Raw genomic sequence first — 26,635 nt, forward strand, 5'->3', positions numbered from 1 at the left:
CTAAAAGGTCAACAAATGCTGTACAATTATCTTAATTTCATACTGTACTTAAAGTATAGTGTTGATGTAATATTTCTATGACTATTTGTAGAGCTGTAACAGTTAGTGTTGGCATGTCAGTCAGTACACTGCAGCGAAAGAAAATGAGTTGCCAGAGCTGGAAGACCTGCCTGTGGGTTCCTGGTGAAAAGCATCTGGTATGCTTATATTTTAGTATTATTAGTAGTATTGGCTATGGGAGCAGTTGTAGTGGCAGTATTAGTAAGCTTGTTTGTAATAGCAGTAGTACACATGTCACTAGAAGATGCAGCAGTGGTACTAATAGTAGTCGCTAAAGTAGTAGTAACAGCAGTGGTACAAATAGTAAATGGACTGTTTGTATTCTCTTTTCTAGTCTTCCGACCACTCAAAGCTCTTTTACACTAGATGTCATCATTCACTCATTCATACACTGATGGGAGGAGCTACCATGCAAGGTGCCACCTGGACTATCTAACATTCATACAACATTCACACACTGTAGGCACACAGTAGCTACGGGAGCAATTTGGGGTTAAGTGTCATGCCCAAGGACACATCGACAGATGTACATCGAGCCGGGGATCAAACCACCGATTCTCTGGTTAAAGGACGACCCTGCTCTACCACTGAGGCTCAGTTGCCCACAAATAGTAATTGCTAAAGTAATACTAACAGCACTGGTACAAATAGTAATGGCTAAAGTAATACTAACAGCACTGGTACAAATAGTAATAGCTAAAGTAATACTAACAGCACTGGTACAAATAGTAATAGCTAAAGTAATACTAACAGCACTGGTACAAATAGTAATAGCTAAAGTAATGCTAACAGCACTGGTACTAATAGTAGTAGTTAAACTAGGACTAACAGCAGTGGTACTAATGATAGTACCTAGAGTAGTACTAACAGCGGTGGTACTAATAGTAGATATTAGTAGTAGTAGTAATAGAACATGCTGGCCCCTGTAGTGTAGAAACACAGCGAGAAGCAACAGGAAATGGGCTCTCACTCAGCTGTTCTTCTGAACACATATGGAATATGATTATCATGTGTTCCCTACATCTCATCTACCATTTCACACAAACTTGTTTCTGTACTTTCCGTGCAGATTGACTGTAAGTGGGTTCAGTAGTCGTGATCTCTAACGATGATTTGGTTCAGTCACACTCAACAATGCTTATTCTTTCAGAATTTGATGGGTGTGCTTTTTTAATTTGTATAAATCAGATGTAATATATAGTCTTCTGTCTTTACCTTGTTTCTTCTGTAAGTTCTGCACTTTATGACTGGACTTTACAATTAAGCAGCATGGAGGGCATTGTCAGAATCATCACAAATGGCATGTTTGTATGCTCATTCATTGGTGATTGCTAATTATGCTACACTCTCCTGAAAAAAAGTGGCCAAGTGCATTTTTCTTACCAAATTGGTCATAGAACTGCAAAGTGACACCTGGTATTAACATGTCATCTCTCCATCTTATCTGAGAAGCAAAAACAACACATGTTTATGCAGGTGTACATGCTGCAGAATACGTTAGATTGGAATGAGATTAAATTAGCCGTATATTGTTTATTAACTAGATCCCCATTAGCTGATGCCTCAGCGGCCGCTAATCTTCCTAGAGAAGGACAAAAACATAATACATACAGTCAGAGACTAGGATGTATATTATCAAAACCGACCCTATACATTATGCATCCATAACTACTACATAGAAGGAGGTGTTCTGGCTCACATTGTGATCAGATCAGTCAGGTGTAATGCAGTATCTACACATTCTTAACATTTTCCTTGGCTGCTGTCCACACACACTGTAGTTTATTTTGAGTCAATATCACCTACACTGTCCTCCTGCTACAAATACTACAGCACCAAATGTGGATTAATCCACCGCTGAAATTTGTCTTCAACAAATGCGCTACTTCCTCCTGTTTGAGTCCTGTTTGATAAAAACTACAATGACCAAATGTTTAATAAAATTACTGAATCATATTTAAAAATGAAACTATGTATTTTGATATGTTTCTAAAGACTTAGAGACACAGAGGCACAGACAGTGAAGAGAAGTCAGACAGTGTTGAGACACCTTATTAGATAATATTTATTGAATAACCAACAGTAGAGAGATGACAGGAAATGAGGGAAGAGAAAGATGGAGTCCTCAGCCAGACAACCGAGACAACCAGGGATTTTATTTTTGAGTGTGTCTGAGAGGTAGATCTGAGACATGAGACAGCATAGTGTCCTGTCCATATGTCTTACAGGTCCTGGTTATGGCACATTTTTATCCACTATCATTCAAATTGACTGATTTCTGTGATTTCTCTCTTTTCACAGGTGATGTGTCGCCCATCAGTATGTCCCCCATCAGCCAATCGCAATTCATCCCTTTGGGAGAGGTATTGCTATTGGCTATCTCTGCTATGAACTCCGCCCACAAGCCTGTCACTCAGGAGGCCCTAACTGAACACCTGCAGACATGTTTTCCAGGTAACACCAGTTCACACACCTACACGGGTCCACAGCTAACTCCATCCATCAGCCTCTGTCTACTGCTGCACAGTTCTAAATTAAATACAAAGATACAGATCATTTGTATGTGTTTAGTGTTGTTATAGCAGCTGGTATAAAAGACTCAAGATTTGTTTGTCACCACCACCTGAAAAAGAAAATTGAATAGCCAACATTTAAAAAAAAGTTGTATGTTTCATTTTACTGATAATATTTCCTAGTTAAATAGAATTTTGTTGAAACACATGTTGTCAACCTAGGAAGTAGACAGCCATAGACATAGTGTGTCCACGTGCTTCTTTTTAGCCTTGGAAAAGAGACATGTGGGTAACTGGTTTGCACAACCCAAGCTTCGTGCTTAGTGGTTGGTGCTGACTGATGTCAGGGATTTTACCATTTACAACAGTTGCTTCCACAGATTAAGGAAGCTCTCATAGAATCCGAGACGAAAAGGAGAGAAGAGGCCAATTCCACCCCTCTCTCAAACTGGCCTTTTTTTGCAATTATGTGTTTCAAAGTTCGATCTAAGCAAACGATGCTTGAAGCAAAGGAGGTGGGGTCACTTTGTGACCAAAACAGAATGTGTTCCTAAAAGCAGATTTTGGTCTGATTGTGCCATGAGCCAGAGATGGTGAAGCAGCTAATGCTAACAAGCATAATGAATGCAGTGCTCTATTATACTCTGATGATTTTGTTGATAATACAAAATAATGCAGACTAAGTTCCCTTTGTTTTCAGTTTAATAATACCTTTGAGCATTTATTATCTCCACCAAGAAAATTGTTGCGCGTGTGTAAATCCGTGAGTGAGTGTGCACCTCTGTGTCTGTCCACGGTTTATATCTCATTCTGCTGCAGCAAACTGCATATTATTTTGGGTGGCCAGTTATGGCTGCATGCTCGGGGACTTCTTTTGGTTGCGGGGACTCACAATTTCTCAAAACACCATTTACTTCCTGTTTTATACTGCCACTGACTGTCTGCTGACTCCTCACTCTCTATTGTCAACCGGCCCCCGGCTGGTAAGGGCCGCTAGTGGTAACACTGCGGAGTGCATCACCGACCTCGTCGCTTTGTCGCAGTAGGTGGGATAACAGTTTGCGGTGTCTAAAGCTAACAGACCTACCATACACACCATAGATATAAAATAAGAGTGGAATAGACACTCCCATTCAAATCAACCTAGCCGGATGTTCAGAGCGTGAAATGTTGCCATTTCAAGTGTTGTAGCGGGCTAACATCAGTATAAACTAAATAGACTTATAGTTGTAGAGGGCTAACATCAGTATAAACTAAATAGACTTATAGTTGTAGAGGGCTAACATCAGTATAAACTAAATAGACTTATAGTTGTAGAGGGCTAACATCAGTATAAACTAAATAGACTTATAGTTGTAGAGGGCTAACATCAGTATAAACTGAATAGACTTATAGTTGTAGAGGGCTAACATCAGTATAAACTAAATAGACTTATAGTTGTAGAGGGCTAACATCAGTATAAACTAAATCCTTATAGTTGTAGAGGGCTAACATCAGTATAAACTAAATACTTATAGTTGTAGAGGGCTAACATCAGTATAAACTAAATACTTATGGTTGTAGAGGGCTAACATCAGTATAAACTAAATCCTTATAGTTGTAGAGGGCTAACATCAGTATAAACTAAATACTTATAGTTGTAGAGGGCTAACATCAGTATAAACTAAATCCTTATGGTTGTAGAGGGCTAACATCAGTATAAACTAAATACTTATAGTTGTAGAGGGCTAACATCAGTATAAACTAAATCCTTATAGTTGTAGAGGGCTAACATCAGTATAAACTAAATCCTTATAGTTGTAGAGGGCTAACATCAGTATAAACTAAATAGACTTATAGTTGTAGAGGGCTAACATCAGTATAAACTAAATACTTATGGTTGTAGAGGGCTAACATCAGTATAAACTAAATCCTTATAGTTGTAGAGGGCTAACATCAGTATAAACTAAATCCTTATAGTTGTAGAGGGCTAACATCAGTATAAACTAAATCCTTATAGTTGTAGAGGGCTAACATCAGTATAAACTAAATAGACTTATAGTTGTAGAGGGCTAACATCAGTATAAACTAAATACTTATGGTTGTAGAGGGCTAACATCAGTATAAACTAAATCCTTATAGTTGTAGAGGGCTAACATCAGTATAAACTAAATAGACTTATAGTTGTAGAGGGCTAACATCAGTATAAACTAAATACTTATGGTTGTAGAGGGCTAACATCAGTATAAACTAAACAGACTTACGGTGGTAGCGGGCTAACTTCAATATTATAACAGACTTACAGCATGTCACGAACTAGCGTTGCCTTGCTACTAGAGAGGAATATAGGGTTGCTGGATGTATTGGGAGTAACTGGTGTTTCTACCGGTGACCTTCACACAAAATGTAGCGCTAGCAAAGTTGTTGACATACGTTTTCACCGTAGCAGCTATGTGGAGTCGCCATTTTATTTTGCCCTCAGAGAATTACTACTGCAAACAGTTCAATGACTTTTCTACTCCTATTTTATTTATACAATACACACACAGTTGCACCTCAACTCAACCGTGGCTACATAGACAGACAGCTTGGTGAGTTTAATGTTGTTTTTGGCAGGATTGTGAGACGTGTCTTACAACAACAAGCAGCAATGCAGGCAATCAGCTGAGTTTGTATGAAGTGTGTTTTAGGAAGCTTAACAGCCCATTGGTTGCATACAACATCGGTTGTTAGTTGGCTCATTTTTATTTATTTGGACGGTGTGTATGGCTAACCGCTAACAGAACTACCAGGACACACACTACTGAGTCCATCTCTGCAACTCAGCTACAGAGTTTAATGTTGTTTTAGTTGTTTTGTATGAAGTGTCTTATATGACAACTTTGAGCTGATTGCGTGCATAACGGTACATTGCAGCTTGTTTTTGAGTTTGAATAAAATGGGTTTTAGAACATCTTACAGCCCATTGTGTCTAGACAGAGCGTTTGCCAGTCATGCGTTGTATTCATTCAACATTACAGCAGTGGTTGTTGCAGACACAACTGACAGAGATCTGCACACTACTGAGTGCACCTTTCTAGGCTGGTCATTTGTTTACTGTGGCACACATATGAAAGGAAACTAATGCGGTCCAGCACTGCAGACCATCAAGAAATTTAGTTTAAGTATGACCAGCACAGACATTACAGTAAATTGTAACTTTACTAAATTCACACAGTGTTTCACCAAAGTTCAACAGTTCATCATCAGAATGTGTGTCTTCTGCTTTCTTTCATCAGAGAAAATCTACATTTTCTATGGTGAAGTTATGAAGTTAAAGCATTTTTAACTCAAGTTGTGAGATCTAAAGCAGATCTGCATCTGTTTGTCTACCAAAATCTTTCCCTTGACTTTGTAGGCTGTACAAATACATTTGGAATGACACAGTGGTAACACAACTTTACTTCTCTGAGGGTTTAGATCCAAACAGTTTGACCACTGATTAAGGATGCAGGGGTCGACTGGCCATCAGGAAGTTCGGGAAGACTGTGTGGCCCCTTACAGACACAGACAACATAAAATAGAACACTGCCTGTCTGACTGGGCCAATGTAATACTTTCCATATTAAGGGGGGATTCGAGCGGACCCTCACAATTTGGACTGATCCTCGTTTTTGTTGATATCTGATTGTCTCAGTCATTTTCACAGTGAACGTGACAGTGACTAGTGCTCCAGCGCACCTAGGCTTGTCTGTCTTCTTTGAGTCAGTGCTGTAGCGACGTGCTTATACAAACTGAGGAGGCAGGTGTCAGCAAGACCCTTAAGTGTCTCAAAGGTCTTCAGCATCATCAGGGCGACTGTGGCTCAGTGTTGAGCAGGGTCCTTCTTCAATCAGAGGATTGGCGGTTTGATCCCCAGCTCTGCTAGTGTCGATGTGTCCTTGGGCAAGACACTTAACCCCAAATTGGTGTATGAATGGTTAGTTAATCCTGATGGGCAGGTGGCACCTTGCATGGTAGGCTCTGTCATCAGTGTATCAATGGGTGTGAATGGGTGAATGATGACATAAAGTGCTTTGAGTTGTGGGAAGACTAGAAAAGCGCTATTCAATTTGTAAAAAATTCAGAATCGGTGAAAATAACAAGGAAATTGGGCCGTTGGACTAAGGTCGGACAAAATGGCTCGATAGCGCCACCTAGAGTGCAGCCCCAACTTTCGGTTTCACCTAGCTGTATGAAATTTGGTAGGTATATGTAACGTGTTCGGCGTGAAAAACGGAGGTGCTATTGAGAGGTTAAAATGCTCGAAACATAAGCAAATTTGGTAAGCAGATGAATCGCATGTAGACTTTAAAAAAAAAGGTCTCTTGGGACCATGCTCTAAACCAGGGGTATTCAATTAAAATTCCAAAAGGTCCAGATTGAGAAAATCTTCTTGAATATATATATATATATATATATATATATATATATATTCAAGAAGTCTAGTATTAGTAACGTCTCTGTGTAGTCAGCAACTGTTAAATCAAATAAAGAAAGTACACATCAATTATATTTTAACAATTATTATTCTCAGTTTTCAAATTGAACTGGATGGATTATAAATAATACATAGAAATACATGAATAAATGTTCATCTCATTTCACGTAAAATAAGGGCTGGATTTAAAGAATAACTGACATAACAGAAAACTTAAAAAAAATGTGCGTCTTAAGAGGAAATGGTGCATAGTTACAAAATCATTTGACCTCAGGTTGATAGCAGACCACCTCAAAGTGTCATTTAGAGAGAACCAGGACATTCTGATGTAGAATTTCAAAATTAAAGCCCTTCAAAATTGCATGCATGAGCTAACGTCAAATGACATTCATGAGACAATTTGTCTAATTTCAGATTAGAGTGACACCTTGAGTTGGTCTGCTATCAACCTGAGGTGAAATGATTTTGTAACTATGCACCATTTCCTCTAAAATCCCATCTGAAATTAGACAAATTTTCTCATGAATGTGATTTGAAGTTAGATAATGAATGAGATTTTGAAGGGCTTTAATTTTGAAATGCTACATCAGAATGTCCTGGTTCTCTCTGAGTGAAACCTTGAGATGATCTGCTATCAACCTGAGGTGAAATGATTTCGTAACTATGCACCATTTCCTCTTAATAATCGTCACGGTCTCTGAACATATGAGACACACTGGTTTTAAACTGTCCGTGGGAAGAATTAACCTATAAGAGTCTGTTCATTGTTGGTTAAAGACTCTGGTCTCTCTGACCACTTTCCTCTTTTTGGAGAACGTCATGTGAAACAACTTCTCTGACTCACGTAATTATTCACCTGCCGTTCGTTCTCTTTCCTCGTCTCAGCCCTGTGTGTGTAAATTACTCACTCGAGTCAGGAAACGTGTCAGAATACCCATATTTGATTGACTGAGCTGCATCATGTGATGTGATTTACAACGCATGTAATTGGTCGGTTTGTTTCCTGGACCACTGACCGAGTGCCGTAAAGGCTAGAAAAGCTGCGCCGGTTAAAATATAGGCGCTCCGTCAAAATGTAATAATTCTCAATTATCTATCGGTTTTAGGTCCAGGGTCCAGATACAATGGCGTCCGGGTCCGGACCGCGGTCCGCCTATTAGTGACCCCTGCTCTAAACCCAACCGGAAGTCAGCCATTTTACATGGTTTGCCATCATCCATCAAGCTGTTATAACTCGACTGTACTTTGTCAAAACTGTCCCAAACTTGACATGCTTGATGACTTTTTAGGACTTCTGCATACCAATATTAACTCATAGTCATAGCGCCACCTACTGGCAATCACGGACGTAAGCAGGATTCTATATTTACAGTGGCCCAAACACTGAACTTATTAAGAGGATTCGTGGGCACACCACCAGAAAAAGACCTCTCTGATCTAAATATGTGCAAACTAAGATGTTTGGAGAGCAGAAATTGGATAAAAAAGGTTTCCAAATCGTACTTGTACATGGAGTTTTCATAAATAGTAAATTGAATTGTTTTTTTTTTCATTTTGCTAAAAGTAATTTCATGCAACGTGAAGTTGGTTTAATAAAATCAAACTGCACCCAGCCTAATTTATATGATAGATTATTTTACATTGGCTCACCTTTTGGCTTAAACTTATTTCTTTACAAAAGATGTTTTTTTTCCCACATGGAACTATACATTTCCTCGACTCTTCCAGCTTTGAGTCACTCAGCAGTGATTGTCAGAGACACCTGCACCAACAGTCGGTTTTGAGACCTGCATTTACTTTGACAGCCTGTTATGTTACTAACACTGAAGCACATTCAGACACATTCAGTCTTTTGTCAATTTTTACAGAATTACAGTTATGATTGTATTCGGAGGTACACTCAAAACATTCAAGGCTTAAGACGTGGCAAAATGACCTGGCTACGCCGTTGGTCGACACAGGAGATAACGCTTAACTCGTGCATGCAGTGTATGATGGTCACAGAAATGCATGGCCACATCCACCAGAGTCCTGCCAGTACCCTTGACATGCGTGAATATGCGAGGGCCCGATCAATGCTGCTTGCAATTATACTTTTTCTTCAATTATTCTTCTCATCTTTTAGCGGCCAGTAAATGTTTTTTGCCGTGTTCCATGGAGGACCTACTCCGTCTTTTTACATCACATGGGTTTCCCTCTTTAGAGAACTTGCATCATGTCACCAAAGCAACTGCACTTGTATGATGTAATAACAGGCAACACACACACACACACACAGCTGTCTGCCCAGCTGCTATGCAGTCTATCAATGAGTTTTAATGTGTATGGCTCAGTCATCTCCTCAGACTGATTTTTAAGGATAATTTTGCCCATATGGGTAAATTTCATCAAATTTGTTTGCAATGATGTGATCTTCATCAAATTCGTTTGCAATGATGTGATCACTCTAGCATTGAATAAAGCCGACCTGTTCCCTCATTTCTGAGACCCAGGCGTCTTTATGCTTTATTTTCTCCATTATTGATGACCTAGCAAACACAATTCTAACATTCTTGGTTACTTTAAAGGGGTAGTTTAACATTTCGCAACATATGCTTATTGGATATTAATAACAATCTCATGTACAAAAGACAGTTAACGATTATAGGGGTGGGTGGCAATTTAATGACTTGGGTGCAGAGTGGCCTCCTGAAGTTCTGTCGTCACAGCAAGGTTGCCAGGTTTGGAACTAGATCCTGTGTAGAGACCGGGCGCCATATTTACTGAGGATCTTACGTGACCACTAGGAGTCCTTCTAAACAGCACGAAGAGTTTCCTCTTGAGAAATACTCAAACAGTTGTTAAGGACACTTTTACTAAAGAACTGAAATGTAGTTTCTCATTCAGGCCAAACGGCTGAACTATATGAATCCAATATGTCTCTCTGCAGAGCAGTGAGTTGATGATGTCACCACCTCTAGGGAAGGGGGACATTTTTCTGCTCCCTAGAACTTAAACCTATTAAGCCCTAAGCCTATTTGTAGGCCTCTCCTCGGTTATTGCATACCCATAGTAAAGAGAGTGTATTTCGTCTAAATATAAGGTGTATTTTAATAGTTTTGGTATTTTAGAAAGCTGACACTTGTGAGATTTGTTCAGATTTGTAAATATCAGTATATATGTTACTGGTTAAGAGTACATTAAGATGGAACACAGCACAAATTGAAATTCTTTATCTCCGATTATAAAATAATCCAATTTTAATAAGATTTTTTTTTTTTAATGTTGTAAAGAAAGCTCAAACCTCTCCCAGATCATAGCCCAATGGGTTGAAAGTCTCTCTGCACAATGTTTTATTTGATAAAGTGAAGCATTCAAGAGCTAGAGAGGTTTGAGTGCAGAGATTTCAGCCGAGGTCAACCAAAATGTAATTTTGGTCCAGCTGTTCCATTGTAATTTTATATAGTATATAATTATATATTTCACTTCTTTTATGACTAATAGTGTTCAATCTATCATATGCAGCAGTTTGGCATCATTTAGAGAGCCTGGATCCTCTCTGAGCCTGTTTATGTCTGTCATCCATGGGATTTTCTCATCTGGCTTCCACTCCAGGTCTCCTAGCTCAGCTTGTGGTTGGTCGATTTCAGTTAATGGACCCTCTTTAGAAGCGTCTGAGTCCTGGCTATTTAACAGACCCATCGTGATTTTGATAGACAGAAGCGTTTGCCAGTGGGGAGTAAAACCGTGGCGCGTCGCCTGAAACGTGCGTAAAGATCTGCGAAAATCAAATCCCTTCCCCCACGGCCCCTAGTTAGACAGACCCTTGTTTCTACACGGGGACATTTCAGAGACGCACCGGAAATACGTAGAAATATTGTTGATGGAATTAAGCGGAGATATACAGCAGAACAACGAAAAGGTAAGGAGCTTTGGATGATTTTGAAGGATATTGCGCATTGTGTTTCTGGTGTTTGTTTGCTCACAGCCTTGTGAGGGTTTACCGGAGAGATGATCTGATGGTAGTTCTGGAATCTGTGTCGAATGCTCGTGCTTTTTGCTATCTCGGTTGCCTATGCTAACCATTAGCTTTGTTATGCTAACTCAGAGAAGAGCGAGTTATGGCTAGAAATACGTGATTTTGTGATAAATATTTTATTTGCGTACAATAGTTGTGTAGAATGGTGTTTGGAGTTTGTAAAAATGTCTTAGATTGTTTGTTTTACCCAGATTTTAAAAAAAATTTGGGATATAAAATATTCATATTCATAAATTGTACACATGCATAAATGGACTTTTTTCGACGGTAAATGCTACAGCGGACCCGAATTTGGGTCCGTCGGGCTTAACAGGTATGATACTGTAGAGCCGTGGTTAGCCTGTGAATGCTGCTGAGCAATATCATAATTCATGTTTTGTGTGCGTATTGCAGATCTTTAAAGCTCTTTTTGTGAGTCCAACATAAATCAGACCACAGGGACATCAGCATGAAGACAATACAGAGAATGTATCGAATGTATTCGAGTATGTGGATGCATAAAATAGTTGGTGTCTGACGAGAACATAATGCAGAGTGGCTATGTAAACTAATGCTGTGTTCACACCAAGCGCAGCGTGAATTATCCGCTCTGGCGATGGCGTGGCACGAATGACGCAAATTTGCGTCAATCGCGCCAATATGTAGTTATTTCGGCATCCCTTTTTGTCCGTTTATTGCTGTTAAACCACAGCAAAATCTGTTTATTTGGTGTTCATACAGCTGCAGTAAACCAGACACAGTGAATACAGCTCGATAAAATACACAGAGCTCCTCAGGACTAGGAACCCATAGTCCGGACAATAAGGTGTTTAGTTTCCTGGGATATCTGGGACTTCCACAACAAGTACTAAGCAGAAATAGAGGTTATTTTTTCCATGGTTGATGGCGGAAATAAATGGCTAAGTTAATAATAACTTCCAGGGCGATAAGCCACGCCCCCTCTCTGGCACGATTCACGTGGTCCCCGGCGAGTTTCGGGGTCAGGAATTAAAGTATATTTAAAAACTAAAGAACTATTGAAAGTTTAGCTTCAAAGCAGTGTAGTCCATGTTATATTGTAAACTAAATGAGTTGAGCCTGTTGTTCAAAGAGCAGGATTTTATTCTGTTAAGTGCTTCCTTCCATTCATCATCAGCAGCGATGAACCGGCCGCCGTCAGGCCTATTTGACACAAACTGATATTTTGATTCATTACTTGAAACTGGAAATCAAATGCTTGGCTTACATTTAGAAAATAACTATTCAGTGCGATTTTGGCTGTTATTGTAATTTAGTTTTTTACAAAACATAAGACAATAAGAACAGGAAGTGCAAACATAACTGGTTCTCTGCATGAGTGCGTCATAAAGGTAATAAAAAGAGTCTCAACCTAGACACACTGGGCCCTGTGTAGCTTGTGTCTGGAAGAAATAGAAGAGTAGTGGACCTGATCCCGCATAGCCTCCCAGGTCCAATCCTCACCTACTCCCACAGACCAGACCATTTTAAAAATATCAGTTATAGAGCGCTGAAGCTCAAAACGATTATATAGAATATAGAAATGGCATCTTTTAGGCATGGGTTGGACTCTAGAAGAGGGTCAACAGCAGAGGCGGGAAGGATGGGAAACCAGAGTATTGCCTCGTACAGAGTCGCTGACCTGAAAGTATCTCAAACAGTGAACTCTAGGAATAGAAATCGGTCAATGAGTTGCTCAAAAAAGGTGACTGTGCCGTCTACGTAAAGATCTTAGTAGCAACACCCTGATTGTACCACAGCTCAGGCTGGACAAACGGACATCATTCATCCAACTTATTAGGAAAATGAATGAGAACGGAATAATTATTCTCTAAACCGACCTTTATAATCATCCCTCGCAGTTCACACACCCACTTCCTGCTTCCACTTTGACCCACTGTACTGCTGAGGTGAGATGTTATGACCAACATTTCAGGTGCACTCACTTTCAGCTTTACTGGCAGATAACATCAATAGCTTTCAGGTACCAACCACTCTGGACCAGGAACCTTCAGAAACTCTCATTCACACTATTGTCATCATTAGCAGAAGACAAGTTATCCCCTGATGCAATGGGATATGTGATACGGCACATTTGGATTTTTATTACATTGTGGAAGTGTGAGCGTGTTGATGTCAAGATAAGTCTGTCCCGAATCCAGAACAGCAGCGTTCAGACACAGACTGCTTCTGTCTCCACCTCCTTCCGTCTGCTCGGCCTTCTTATCAACAAGATGGAGGGGAAAGGCGATGGACAGACACTCTGTGTGTGTGTGTGTGTGTGTGTGTGTGTGTGTGTGTGTGTGTGTGTGTGTGTGTGTGTGTGTGTGTGTGTGTGTGTGTGTGTGTGTGTGTGTGTGTGTGTGTACAGTCTGTCTGTCTGCATGGAGTTGCATCATTCTGGCTGGGCTGAAAGGCTGCTATGATGTAACTGGCAGTAATACCTTGAGACTGACAGTGGGAGAGAGAGCAGGAGATACGGAGGAGAGAGAGAGAGAGAGAGAGAGAGAGAGAGAGAGAGAGAGAGAGGTTAATGGAGGGAAGAGAAAGGAGGAGAGAACACAAAAGAAGGAAAGAGAAGAAGCAGAGAGGATACATGAGAGAGAGAAGAGAAGACATTTGTAAACTGAAATGAAGGCATACACTGTAACAGAAAGAGGAAGGCTGACTCTGGCTCTGCTCAATGAATTGACTGGTCAAATCATAAATAGTCCTGATGTTCCAGTTAAGGAAACTTTATTGCAGAACAAGTGGAAGGAATACCTTTGTTAGCAGTTGAAGCTTGTATTTGTGTGTGTGAGAGTGTTTCTTACAGTTCAATGGTCGTACACAGCAGTCAAAAGAAACACAGTAACATCTGTTTTGTGCTCAACTGGTCTACTGGAATCTGAAGGAAGGAAGATTGTAAAGAAACATCATTTAAATGGATAGAAGAAAGAGGCCAGCAGGAGCCCTTCTTCCTCTGCCCCCCACCAACAATTCAATGGTCATCAATAATGGATTTTCTTCCAAAGAGGATAAAACAAAAGTGATATTTGATAATTGTAAATGATACTGCGATTTTGTAATTGTTTATTTTAACCATTTATTCTTGCTTTTATTTTGATCTCCCTCTAGGAGAGACACCCGTTTTCTCTGAACTTGATGATAATCTTTTCAACTATTTTTACACAGCTTAAATGTTTTAAATATCATATGCATAAGATAGAGAAAGGAACAGGATAATACTGCAGGGGATGGTTCTAAAGAAACATGTTCCAGACAACAAAAAACAAACAATCAACAACAATCAACACAGTGCAAAAAGTAGAAACATATTCAAATGTACAGTAAAATATAAAATACAGTGAAATATAAAATGAAGTGCACAAACGAACAGATAACGGGACTATAAACAAGTGAGATGTAATATAGGTGTAATGTAAAGTGTCAAGTGTATTTAACTAAGAAAACTAGAAGGGATGTGCAGGGGAGTGACCAGTAGGAAAATTGTTCTGGGGATGTAAGTGTCAGAGTCAGTGGAGGTCCCGGGCTCTGTTGATGAGCCCAACTGAAGACTAGAAGAAACTGTTCATGTGTTGTGAGGTCTTGGTCCTGATGGACCTCAGCCTCCTGACAGATGGAAGGGGCATGAACAGTTCATGTCCAGGGTGAGAGGGGTCGGCTACAATCTTTCTTGCTCGTTTCAGGGTCCTTGAAGCGAACAAGTCCTGGAGGGACGGCAGATTGCAGCCGATCACCCTCTCAGCAGAGCGAATGATGCGCTGCAGTCTGCCCTTGTCCTCGGCTGTGGCTGCAGCGTACCAGACCGTGATGGAGGAGCAGAGGATGGACTCAATGATGGCTCTGTAGAAGTGCACCATCATTGTCTTTGGCAGGTTGAATTTCTTCAGCTGCCTCAGGAAGTACGTCCTCTGCTGAGCCTTCTTGGTGATGGAGCTGATGTTAAGCTCCCATTTGAGGTCCTGGGTTATGATGGAGCCCAGGAAGCAGAAGGACTCCACAGCGTCGACGGGGGAGTCACACAGGGTGATAGGGGGAGTCAGACAGGGTGATAGGGGGAGTCACACAGGGTGATAGGGGGAGTCACACAGGGTGATAGGGGGAGTTACACAGGGTGATAGGGGGAGTCACACAGGGTGATAGGGAGAGTTACACAGGGTGATAGGGGGAGTCACACAGGGTGATAGGGGGAGTCAGACAGGGTGATAGGGGGAGTTACACAGGGTGATAGGGGGAGTCACACAGGGTGATGGGGGGAGTTACACGGTGATGGGAGGAGTTACACAGGGTGATAGGGAGAGTCAGACAGGGTGATAGGGAGAGTTACACAGGGTGATAGGGGGAGTCAGACAGGGTGATAGGGGCAGGTATGGCGGCATTCTTCCGGAAATTCACAACCATCTCCACTGTCTTTAGAGCGTTGAGCTCTAAGTTGTTCAGACTGCACCGGGTCACCAGATGGTCAGTCTCCCACCTGTAGGCGTTGATGGAGCCATGGGGGATGGGGTCAGGACTGTTCCATTGTCTTTCAAACCTACAGTAGAACTCGTTCAGCTCGTCTGCCAGGCGTAGGTCGTTCATGGAATGGGGGGGCTTTAGGCTTGTAGTTGGTGATATGCCTGAGACCTCTCCAAACAGAAGCAGAGTCACTTGCTGAGAGCTGGTGTTGCAGTTTCTCAGAGTACAGTCGTTTAGCGTCTCTCGCCACCTTGCTAAACCTGTATTTTGACTCTTTATACATGCCCCTGTCCCCACTCCTAAATGCCTGATCCGTGTGCAGCCTTAGCTGCCTGAGTTCTGCTGTAAACCAGGGTTTGTCGTTGTTATAACTCACCCTGGTGCTTGTTGGAACACAGCTGTCCTCACACAAGCTGATGTATGACGTCACAGCCTCTGTGTACTCATCCAGACTGTTGGTAGCAGTCCTGAAAACATCCCAGTCTGTACAGTCTAAGCACGCCCGAAGATCCTCCATAGCTTCACTGGTCCACTGCTTGAATATCCTCACAGTTAGGGGTGAACCTTGGCAGTGCCCAGTAGATGAACCGGCACCTCTCCAGCTCCCAGTCCACATTCCACACTGAGTGATCCGGGCTGGACCTGAACCGAACCTCCTCCTTTTCCACAGCCAAGTCCTCCTGAACTGAGCTACTGTCGCCCCATACAAAAAGGATTCTTACATGAACGAATAACTTCAGCACATAACTACAGTTCTTTAAATTGTTCTTTACTGGATAACATTCAAAGCCATTTCATAGGTAACAGCAGGCCGTGTCAGCTTTATCATTTATAGGTAAAACCAAAGCAAATGCTAATTTCTATAACTGTGAAAGTTTGAGATTTTCACATCACAGGGGATTAAGGGTTAGAGTTAGTTTGAATGCACATGGAATTAAAATGTGTGTTGACATGGAGACTGGTATAGTTTAGTGTGGCAGAACTGTAGTATAAATGGCATGATTAGGTATTTCTTATAGTCATAGATAAGGTGAGTTGATATTATTGATTGATATTATTCACATATTCACACCGTCTCTCCTCAAAGACATTCATGCTGTTGCACTCAGTTGTAGGTGTTAAAAGTGACAATGGTGTGGAGAAGGAAAAGGGAGAGCAGAGGGAGAATTTATAATCCTGCATACTTTCATACCTCCACACAGCCGTCCAATCACTGCATGAAATGGGCCGCTTTGTCTGATTGTTTGTTCCACAAAGTTAGAAACGCACACTATGTTTAAAGCATAATGAGGCCTTTACACAATCAATGTCTGTGGAGGGATGCAGGCTCTAATCAGACCTTGCAACCTATCGGGGAAAACCAGTTGTCTTTCATCTGGCTTCTTTTAATATGTATTCATTACTGTATTTGCAGGGCTTAACACTAACTGTTAAAAGTTGTTGTCATCGTGGAAACCAGGCATTAGCTTGTGGTTGCTGAAATTTAAAATGTGGTTGCGTGCAGCAGCGGGGTCGCGTACAGCGTTGGCTGGTTTCGCTTCTGACTGTAACAGTAATATTTAAATACCACTAATGCAGCAAATATTAAAAATGTATTTATTTTGGGGTAAACATTTTTCTGGTTGTCCCCGGTTTTTATATTTTGAAAAGTGGTTGCCACTGTTGGTAACCAACAACCAATGGCAACCCTTTCTGACGAGGCTTGATTTTAATGTTTTGACAAATTGCGATGGCAGTGTTTATACAGTTATAAGGATAATATCACACCTGCATTTTTTTAAAGATCATTTTTTTAGTCCTCTGTCTACAGTAAATGAAACACCAAAACCAAGTGTAGAATACTTCAAATGTTTCTACACTTTTATTCTACTTTTTTTTTTTTTTAAAAAAGACCCAAAAAAGACATTTTGTTCAAAGGACCTGTAGGGGCCCTTAATGTTTTTCCTGTTTTTTACATTACTGTTTTTCATAAAAAGTGTGATTCCTTGGAATTAAACTGAATAAAAAGAGAATGTAATGTGGACCTGCGTGAAATGTTTCTGCTCTAACTAATTCTTATCTCTTTTGTTCAGGTGTTCCCACACCAACGGAGGAGGTTCTGCACCACACGCTGAGCATGCTGGTCCGTGAGCGGAAGATCTACCCAACACCAGACGGATATTTTATTGTCACCCCTCAGACTTACTTCATCACTCCGAGCCTAATCCGAACCAGCTCCAAGTGGTACCACTTAGACGAACGTTCTGCTGACCGACACCAGCAGCAGCAGCATCAGAACCAACAGCAGCATCAGCAGACGCAGTGCACCTCCCCTCTCTCTGGCACCATCACCCCGTCCACCTCTGGACCCGTGCGCGATCGAACACACCCAAAGTCCAGCCAAAATCACAGTGGAGGAGGTGGGGATTCTTTTTTCAACAACAGTTACCGTGGAGACGACCCCCCTAGCCACCACACCACCCTGCAACGTCGATCTCCCAAAGACCACCGGGAGGCGTACTCGTCCCCTCACTCTCCACAAACACCTCCTCAGCAAGCGGCAGGCAACACAGAAAAGAGTCGCAGCACCCTTGGGTTCCCCTTCAAGACGGACACGCTCACCAAACACCGAAGTGGGGGAGGAGGGGGAGGAGGGGGAACTGGAGAGGTAGAGAAACAGGCAGGTGGAGGAAGTGGTTCAGGAAGTCGGAAATTTGGTTTGAAGCTGTTCCGTCTGAGCTTTAAGAAGGACAAGACCAAGCAGCTGGCCACCTTCTCTGCACAGTTCCCCCCAGAGGAATGGCCGCTTCGCGACGAGGAGGCGCCCAGCCAGCTGCCACGCAATGTAGAGATGGAGATCATCCGCCGAATCAACCCTGACCTCACTGTGGAGAACCTCGCCCGGCACACAGCGGTCATGAAGCGCCTTGAAGAAGAACGTGCGCAGAGGAGCAAAGCGTCATCAGCCAATCAGAGCTCCAGGAGTAGGAGAAGCGGGGGTAGACACAGGAAGCAGTCTCAGACCAAACTCAGCCGCTCACATAGCAAGACGAGAGCTCCCCGTGGCGATCCCGCCGACGGTTCCCACCTGGAGCTGGCCGACAGGGACTACAGAGCCTACTCGTCCTCACTGGCTCGGTCACCGAGGGAACACGCGCTGGCCATGGAGCGGCAACGGGCCCGCCTTCACCTGGCACATAGCAACCCCAACATCCTCGACTCCTCCCACCTGCCTGTCACGCCAGAGTGGGATGTGTCCGGAGAGCTTGCCAAGCGGCGCACAGAAATGCCTTTCCCCGAGCCAAGCCATGGCCCATCAGCCCACCACTCCAAAGTCCACCGCTCACACTCCCACACCCAGGAGAGGAAGTCCAGGAACGAGCGCAGCGACAAGGCAAAGGAACGCTCCAGGTCCATGGACAATTCCAAGGGACCACTTGGAGCTGGGATGATTGGACCACCTGATTATTACGACGACCGGAGCCGTTACTATACTGACGATGGCACCCTGCGAGCCAATCAGAGCTCTTCTCACTACTCTCGTGCCACCCCTCCTTCAGCTAAACTGCCTGTGGATTCTCTGGGGTTGGATAGCGGCAGGAGTTTAGAGAAGAGTAAGAGCAGGGACAGCCTGCCGGCATACTCGCCCAAACCACTACTCAGCGCCGTCCCTCCTGATGATTACTTCCAATGCGCTGGCTCCTCTGAGGCTGCTCTCACAGCAGCTAACCCACTGGGAACTCTAGGCAAAAGTAGCCATGAGGGATTAAAACTAGGCAGTGCCGACAGGCAAATGGACAGACAGACACCCCATCCTCTAGAAAGTAAGGAGGACTTGTCAAAGGTGGGACCTAAGGGTGGCAGCCTGCCTCCAATACCCCTCTCTATCCCTGACCCCCCCCTTCCTAATGGAAGACCTCCCCACAGTGCCTCCTCTGGTCAGGAGAAACGTAAGGAGATCTTTAGTAAAGACACACTCTTCAAACCTCCTCCCAGCCTCCCTTTGCCCGGCTACAGCTCCCTGAGAAAACCCCCAGCCCTCGCCTCCTCTCCTCTGTCCTCGTCCTGCGATGCACTTGATTCCCAGGAGGCCTTTGATGCTCCCAAACCTCTGGTGGCCACACCGTCCGTTCCCCAACAGGGCATTGAACCCACTACCGGTGCTGCAGAGGCCTCCTTTGACTACTACAACGTCTCAGACGACGATGAACTGGAGGAGGGGGGGAACAAAAGTCGAGGAGAGGACGAAAAGGCTGGAGGAGGTGTTGTCGGGATGGGAGGAGGTGGAGCAGGGACCATGCAGTGGCTATTGGAGCGAGAGAAGGAGAGGGATCTACAGAGGAGGTTTGAAAGAACCCTCACCTTCCCTGGTGCTAAAGAGAACCTTCCAGAGCCCAGTCAGAACCAGCAGTCAGCCCACTCTGCTAGACTTGACAGTATGGACTCCAGCTCCGTCACTGTTGACAGTGGATTCAACTCACCACGGTGAGAACATGAATTTACATACTGCATGCATACAATATAGGCATATTTACAACTCTCATTTTCCATTTGTCTGATGCGATGGCCTGCATTGTTGGATAGCAAAACGTTTCTACTCATTTCTCTTTAGAGGCAAGCTGATTGTTATGTAGCCTCACTGGCACACCAGAGAGGAGGAGATTGCAGGTGACATTTGCAAGAACAAACCATGTCCTTCTTTGTGCTGTTGTGAAACAAGTATTATCAGTATATGTATACAACGATCCACTGGCTGACGTGTATAAAAGTGTGTACAGTATCTGGGTGAGTCCATCAGAATAACACCTGTGTCTTAAGTTAGCATTTAATATGATTAATTTACTGAATCAGAATTCCTTATTTAATCCAAAGAGCATGGAGTAGAAGCACTGCTGGGTCTTTGTCCACAGCACACTGGCGCTCTTTGGATCCTTCAGGTTTACTCTGCTTCATTCATCTTGTGACGGGCTCATTGCATGGGTGAAATTCATTATGGTCTCAAAAAAGTACAACTTGACAGGTCTGATAAGTGATTCTGGATCCAAAATGGAACCAGCTATCTGAATCCATACCAATTTCCATACCAAAGCCTACCATTTTCTTTACAAACCATATAAATAATATATTTGGTCTCTGCAGCTGCTGACATCGTGGTAAAAAATGAACAAGTAGTTATTGTTGTCGGCCCTGAAATTCCTCTGTGATGTGAGTGTGTGGTCCTGCTGTCTGTTTCCTGTCGTTTGTCTCGACAGAAGTGGGAGCTTCAAGCGCTTCATGTGGTGTTGTGGTTCTATCATTTCTCATTGTGTGCCACTGTCTCTCTGCAGAACAAGGGAGAGCCTAGCGTCTAACACCTCTTCCATAGTGGAGAGCAACCGTCGGCAGAACCTGGCGCTGAGCCCCGGCCACCTCGGCATCACCACCGGCACCGCCACCCCCTTCTCCTTCCGCGCCATCCCAGAACCTGCCGGCACCCAACCGGAGAAACTCCAGAAGCCCAGCGCTTGCCTTGCGTCAATCACCAGCGTCTAGGGGCGGAACTACTGTAAGAACTGGGTGGAGCCCCGGGAGCCAATGGAGAGGGGCCAGAAAATAAAAGTCCCACCCCCAAGGACTGTTACATCTTTAGACTGACATCAGTGGAGCTGCCACAGGCCCACTGTGGAACTATAGCTATTAACACACACACACACACACACAAACGGAGAGAGACATTTAGACCACCAGGAAACTGCTCTCTATCGCTCTCTCATACACGCACGCACAGACACACACACACACACACACACACACACACACACACACACACTCACACACACAGACATGTACATGCCAGGCCACTGGGCAGACTCTGACCATGTCATTCTACAGCCTCTAGTTTACACACTGCTGTTGTGTTGTTTCACTATCACGTGGGTTCTAGTGTGTGTGTGCGTGTGTGTGTGTGTGTGTGTGTGTGCGTGTGTGTGTGTGTGTGTGTGTGTGTGTGTGTGTGCGCGTGTGCGCGTGTGGGTTATGTTTGTATAATCTGTAATCTCAGGTCATGTTATTTCCACTCTCATTCCAGCTGCTCCAGATCAGCGCATCTCCATCTAGTGGTGTCTGGTGGTACTACACACTGAAGAGACGCTGCTCTGCTGACTGCTGTTACTGATGGTACACACATTGTCACTGATCCAGCTCCTACTCACTTGTCTCTGTTAGCTCTTCTCTTAATTCACCACCGGCAGACACCTTGTAAGGTGCAGCGCCACAAGAAATGACAATTAATGACCATCTGTCCAAAGTGCATCAACAAAGTGAGGGAGTTAGACAGTCAAATGAGTAACCTGTAACCAGGGCTGTTTTCACTAGGACAATCTGTAGAATGAAGCTGAGCAGTTCTTGTGTCTGCTGGATGCCATGATGCCCGTTTGAACTGGCTGAACACTGTAGTGGCAGTTTAGACCAGCTGCTGTCAGATATGTGGACAGCTCCAGGTGTAGCTCCAGGGATGAGACTTCTGATTCCACACTCTTTCATGGGGGCAGATCTTCCCCCACTTTTCTCTCTCGTTAACGTTACCCCCCTCATGTCCACGGGACGCAGCTCGTGTCTCTGTCACGGCTGCTCTTTTCTCCACAACAGGCCGTAGCCGATGCGATGAGTACGATGGCCCCGAGAGCTCGACACACTGCTCTTAAGGCCACGAGACGAGACTTTATTGATCCCTGAGGGGAAAGTCACACTACAGCAGCGCAGAGACGGAAAACTAAATCTATTTGAAAGACATATTCCAGAAATCAGAGAGGTGACAGTATACACATACCTAATGCATTATAAGTGAGTTTATATATACAGTGTATAAATGCCTATATTTATTGACAGTTGACATGAAATTAATATTTAATGACATGCTGCATTTTGTTATTGACTTTGTCTTTATGTACATATAGAAGAACTACTTTTCTTGTTTGTTGAGAGTCACTTCACAGCGGTGTTCAGATATGAGATATCGAGGTCCTGCCGATGATGTCACAGCCTGTAACATGTACATGTAAACGTATTCACGCTGACTTTCACATGACATCATGTGTCCGTCATAGTACTAAACATTCCTTTTAATAACCCCAGCTGAGATTGATGGATGTTAGCGATGAATAGCAAGGGTGGTGGTGGGGAAACTGCATAAGGGGCCATTGTTAGAGTTTAACCTGGAGCTCTGCAGAGATCATTTCATAAACTATGACTTTCATACTTCTATAAGATCACTGATGACATGAAACGGCGCTGGATTTGTGCCAGAAGGAGACGTAGGCTACTCATCTAGTTACTTTGGTCCACAGCACAATGCACGTCTGTTGAGACATTAGCCACGTTAGCTGTGCGGGAAACGGACGAGGCTCATTGTGCAATCAACCCGAACACAAACAGACATGGACCAAAGGTGGAGATGTCAGTAGGCTCTCATTACACTCATGATTTATGTATTCATTTTGTATCACCAGTGAGTTGACACACGCACACCTGAGGAGGAATAGAGCAGCCATCGCGTTCATTTTTTTGTTGTTAACCCTTCTCAGAGCTCAGGTGAGACCTCAGGTGTTCAGAGGGTGGAGACCAGCTAAATGTAATGACTCATGGAGGAGCTATGAAGGAGCCATCGTTGTTCACGGAGCCGTCGCTTTGCTACTGCCCGACAGTACGGACCTCAGCGCTATGTGGCAACATCACAGCAGGACCTCAATATGAGACAGAAACGGAAAGAAAGATAAATAGGCAGAAGATGTCGGCTGAACAGCGTTAGAAACAAAGCCCCTTCATTTCAGAGCAGTGCAGACAAAGGAGATAAACGTGCGACTCGGCTGCGTCCTGTGGACATGAGGGGCTACAGTCACATCCCTGTTGAGTTTCTGTTAGCTGACTTCCTGTAACCAGCAAAACACCACTGTCTGTTTTCAGTGGATGGTTGTGAGTTTTAAGTGAAATGCTGGGATCAGACAAAGTAGACGCTGCTGCTGGTGTACGGTCCTCAGGAGCAGCTGTACTCGAGGTGGCTGAGCGTCCAGCAGAGAATATGAGACATGAGGGGATTGAGACAACTCATCCAGACCAGTGTTATACGCAACAAGCAGGGACGACACTTTGTTTTTTGGTTTCAGTATTTCTTTAGTTGCACGCAACATTACCATGAATTTACATTTCTGTCAAGTTCATGGCTACTTGAGTATTTCTTCAAAATGTTTGAGTCACATCCCTGAGCCACTCTCACTCCTGGTGCTACGATGTATTATGGCCAGCGACGGCCATAATAATAGTCATAATAAAAAGGGTGATGAGAGAGTTGGAATATAGTAAATGGATGCTTACAGTTGTATAAAAGGTTTCACCTGCATACGTTTGGCGATGACCATTTAGTCCCTTCTATGAAGCATGTGGGTGAACACAGTGACGGACGGACAGCTGACTACGGCACAGGGACGCGTGGAATGAGGCCGCTCTCAAAATGTGTCTGTCTCATTGTAACCAGACCAGAGCTGAGCTGGATTTACCCATCTCGAAAAAAAAACAACCTGCAGTCCTATAGGCCAATCATTTCCCATCCCTCTATAGGCTCAGGGAGCTGTCAGTCATCCCAGTGTTGTCGTCCAATAGGCTCCTCTACAACTACCTCCACAGCAGCAAAAACACAGCCCGTCCTTTCTACTATCTCACTGTCATCAGCCTCTAGCCTGTGAATGTCTGCACACACTCACACACACACACACACACACACATACATATACACACTAACACACTACACATCAAAGTGCTGGACTCCCTATTGTTTCCCTTTCTTCACTAACAAGGTTCTTCTAATGGTACACGATAGCATTGTGGTTCAGCTGCTTAACCCCCGCAGCCCAAACACACTCCTCCTCCTCCTCCTCCTCCTCCTCCTCCTCCTCCTCCTCCTCCTCCTCCTCCTGGCCTCTAGTGGTACCTGACTTCCTGTGCAGAGTGAACCTCTTTCCTGATCCCAGTAAGGGACTTTAATAGTGTTGTCCTTTTCACCAACAAGGCGTACAACACAATATCCTGACATACAGCTATGCAAGCTAGCCCGCTGTGACCCGACACAAAGAAAGAATAGTTCCCATTCAGTGAGGACATGCAACACTGTAGGACTCATACATTTCGTTGCATGGCCGCCCTCAGACATGAGCTGCAGATGAAGTTTTCGTCACATGGACCCTCATAGGTACGTGTAAAGTGTAAATTAGCCTTGAGGGGCTCACAATGCTTGAAACAAACTAGTTGATGCAGCGTGACGACTTCTTCCCAAGTGTGCTCTCATTTACCTTACTGGAAACAACATCTGTAGAGTTTGAAGCCAAGCGCTTCATTTGAATTGTACTGGCCCTTTAAGTGTGCCTCAGTAAAAGATACAAGTGTGGCTGCTGTTAGTTAAACAGTGGTGTATAGCAGGATACGTGTCGCTGTCACCTCGAGTTAATTTGCCCGCTGTATGGTAGGATCTAAAAAAAAAAAAGAGAGAGATTTATTTTCATGTATCTCATGGAGCTCAATGTGAGGTGCTCAGTTCCTTCTGCCCAGCTGTCCTTGTCACAGCTAACTACTGCTGGTCTGGGCGACTGTAGGCACCGTGACCGACCAGTAACCAGTCATTTGTGTAGCGACAAGGACGAGAACCCTCACTGGAGTCCCACCCGCAAACGCATTGTGTTTGTGGGAACCGAGCCCCCTGAAATGGTAGACTGGAACTTGAACCCCTCGCCGCCATGTGCTGAGAACAAATGGAGCAAACGCCTCTTCCATGAAACTCCTTTCATCCCTGTGACATTCGGTCTTACTCTGCATCTTGCCACTACGACCTCATGCCTCACCACTACAGGTAAAAGGTCCAGCTCTGTACCAGGGAACTGCTTTACAGTCTCTCTAATGGACTGATGCTGCTGTTCTACGGACATGGTCTCTACTCTATCAATACTTGATGATTCTAATCTCTATTCCACAATTGAAAGAGATTCATAGTCTTCAGTATTCTCCGATTGTAGCCCGTAGTCCACAATGTCAGCAGTGTTCTAATACCCCTGAAGGGTCTTGGTCCCTCTGCTGCCCTTACTCTGGAGGATGTGTATCATGTGTAATAGGGATTTTGTCACTGCTCTTACCCAACAGCAAGCTTCCAATCAATTACAGTAGTGCTTTACTTTACTGCATAATTGCAGCCATCTGTTCCCACATAGTTTAGCCTTTTATATGACATAGTCAGATTCTGTTAGTCAAGTTCTAGTCTCTGTTCCACCGTTACCATTTAGAGGGTGCCCTGTTGCTACAAATACAGCGGTGCCAGTCCCTGTTGTACAACTGATCTTGGGTTTACCACTATACTGGAGTTTAGTTCTTGTCCCTCCAGGGAAGTTTAATCTCTATTGCCCCCACAACTCTTGAGGGTGTAGCTCCGGTTCCACAGCCACAGTGGGGTTCTTGTCCCTGTTCCACCAGTAAAATGACTGTGGTTCCCTGCATGGTGGAGGTCATGGGTTCCATCCTTTATGTCTAATGATTGCACTGCCCCACCCCCCCACCCACCCAATTCCTCCCTGCTACTGTCTGGCCTAGTGGCCCCTCCATCAACCCCTTGTCTCCTCCAGCCACAGTCCTGTAACCTTCCATCCCTTTTCTACACTGACAGTCCATGAAATGTCTTCCCTTAACATCGGCGGTGGTTTATAAAATGGAGGTTCAACAATAACATTGTTTCTAATGGTGACGGTATGTCATACCTGTAAATGATGTTTATCTGTCATGCCTAGTCAAATAATTTAAACAATAAAAAGAGGGATTTTTTTAAATGTCTATAATATCTGAAAGTCCCTTTGATGTGTAGTACTGGTGTTACCGTTGTTGTAGTGTATGTGATACCCTATTGGGATTGTGTTACTTTTTAAGATAATAAAATAACAATGTTTGGTTACACCACTGTCGTGTGTTTTAATGTGATCATCATGTGCGTTTGCTGATTATTCAGCTGGGGTCGCAATAGAAGGAGAGTGACGGATTCTGCCTGAAACAAATTCAAATTTACTACAAGTCTCGATTTTTACCGAAATAGCATTTGTCAGCCAATCGGAACGTCTTCCCTGAAGGGTGTGGCTTCACTGCAGGTCTTATCTGTGTCGGTAC

General features: G+C 43.6%; 1 protein-coding gene across 3 annotated transcripts in view; it reads left to right on the forward strand.

The window, feature by feature from the left end:
* LOC137875153 (storkhead-box protein 2-like) overlaps positions 1–26,426 on the forward strand; it is a 73,534-nt gene extending 47,108 nt beyond the window's left edge. For all 3 annotated transcript variants that reach the window (XM_068714151.1, XM_068714152.1, XM_068714153.1), the window contains exons 2-4: positions 2,362–2,514; positions 17,560–19,951; positions 20,794–26,426. In XM_068714151.1, the coding sequence (XP_068570252.1) occupies positions 2,362–2,514; positions 17,560–19,951; positions 20,794–20,998 (2,750 nt within the window). In that variant the 3' untranslated portion in view covers positions 20,999–26,426. The remainder of the gene's footprint in view (positions 1–2,361; positions 2,515–17,559; positions 19,952–20,793) is intronic.
* Positions 26,427–26,635: the final 209 nt, after the last annotated feature.

The sequence above is a fragment of the Cebidichthys violaceus genome, unplaced genomic scaffold, assembly GCF_023349555.1.
Source record: "Cebidichthys violaceus isolate CVI_PGR_0920_01 unplaced genomic scaffold, fCebVio1.0.p SCAF_2, whole genome shotgun sequence".
Classification (NCBI taxonomy): domain Eukaryota; kingdom Metazoa; phylum Chordata; class Actinopteri; order Perciformes; family Stichaeidae; genus Cebidichthys; species Cebidichthys violaceus.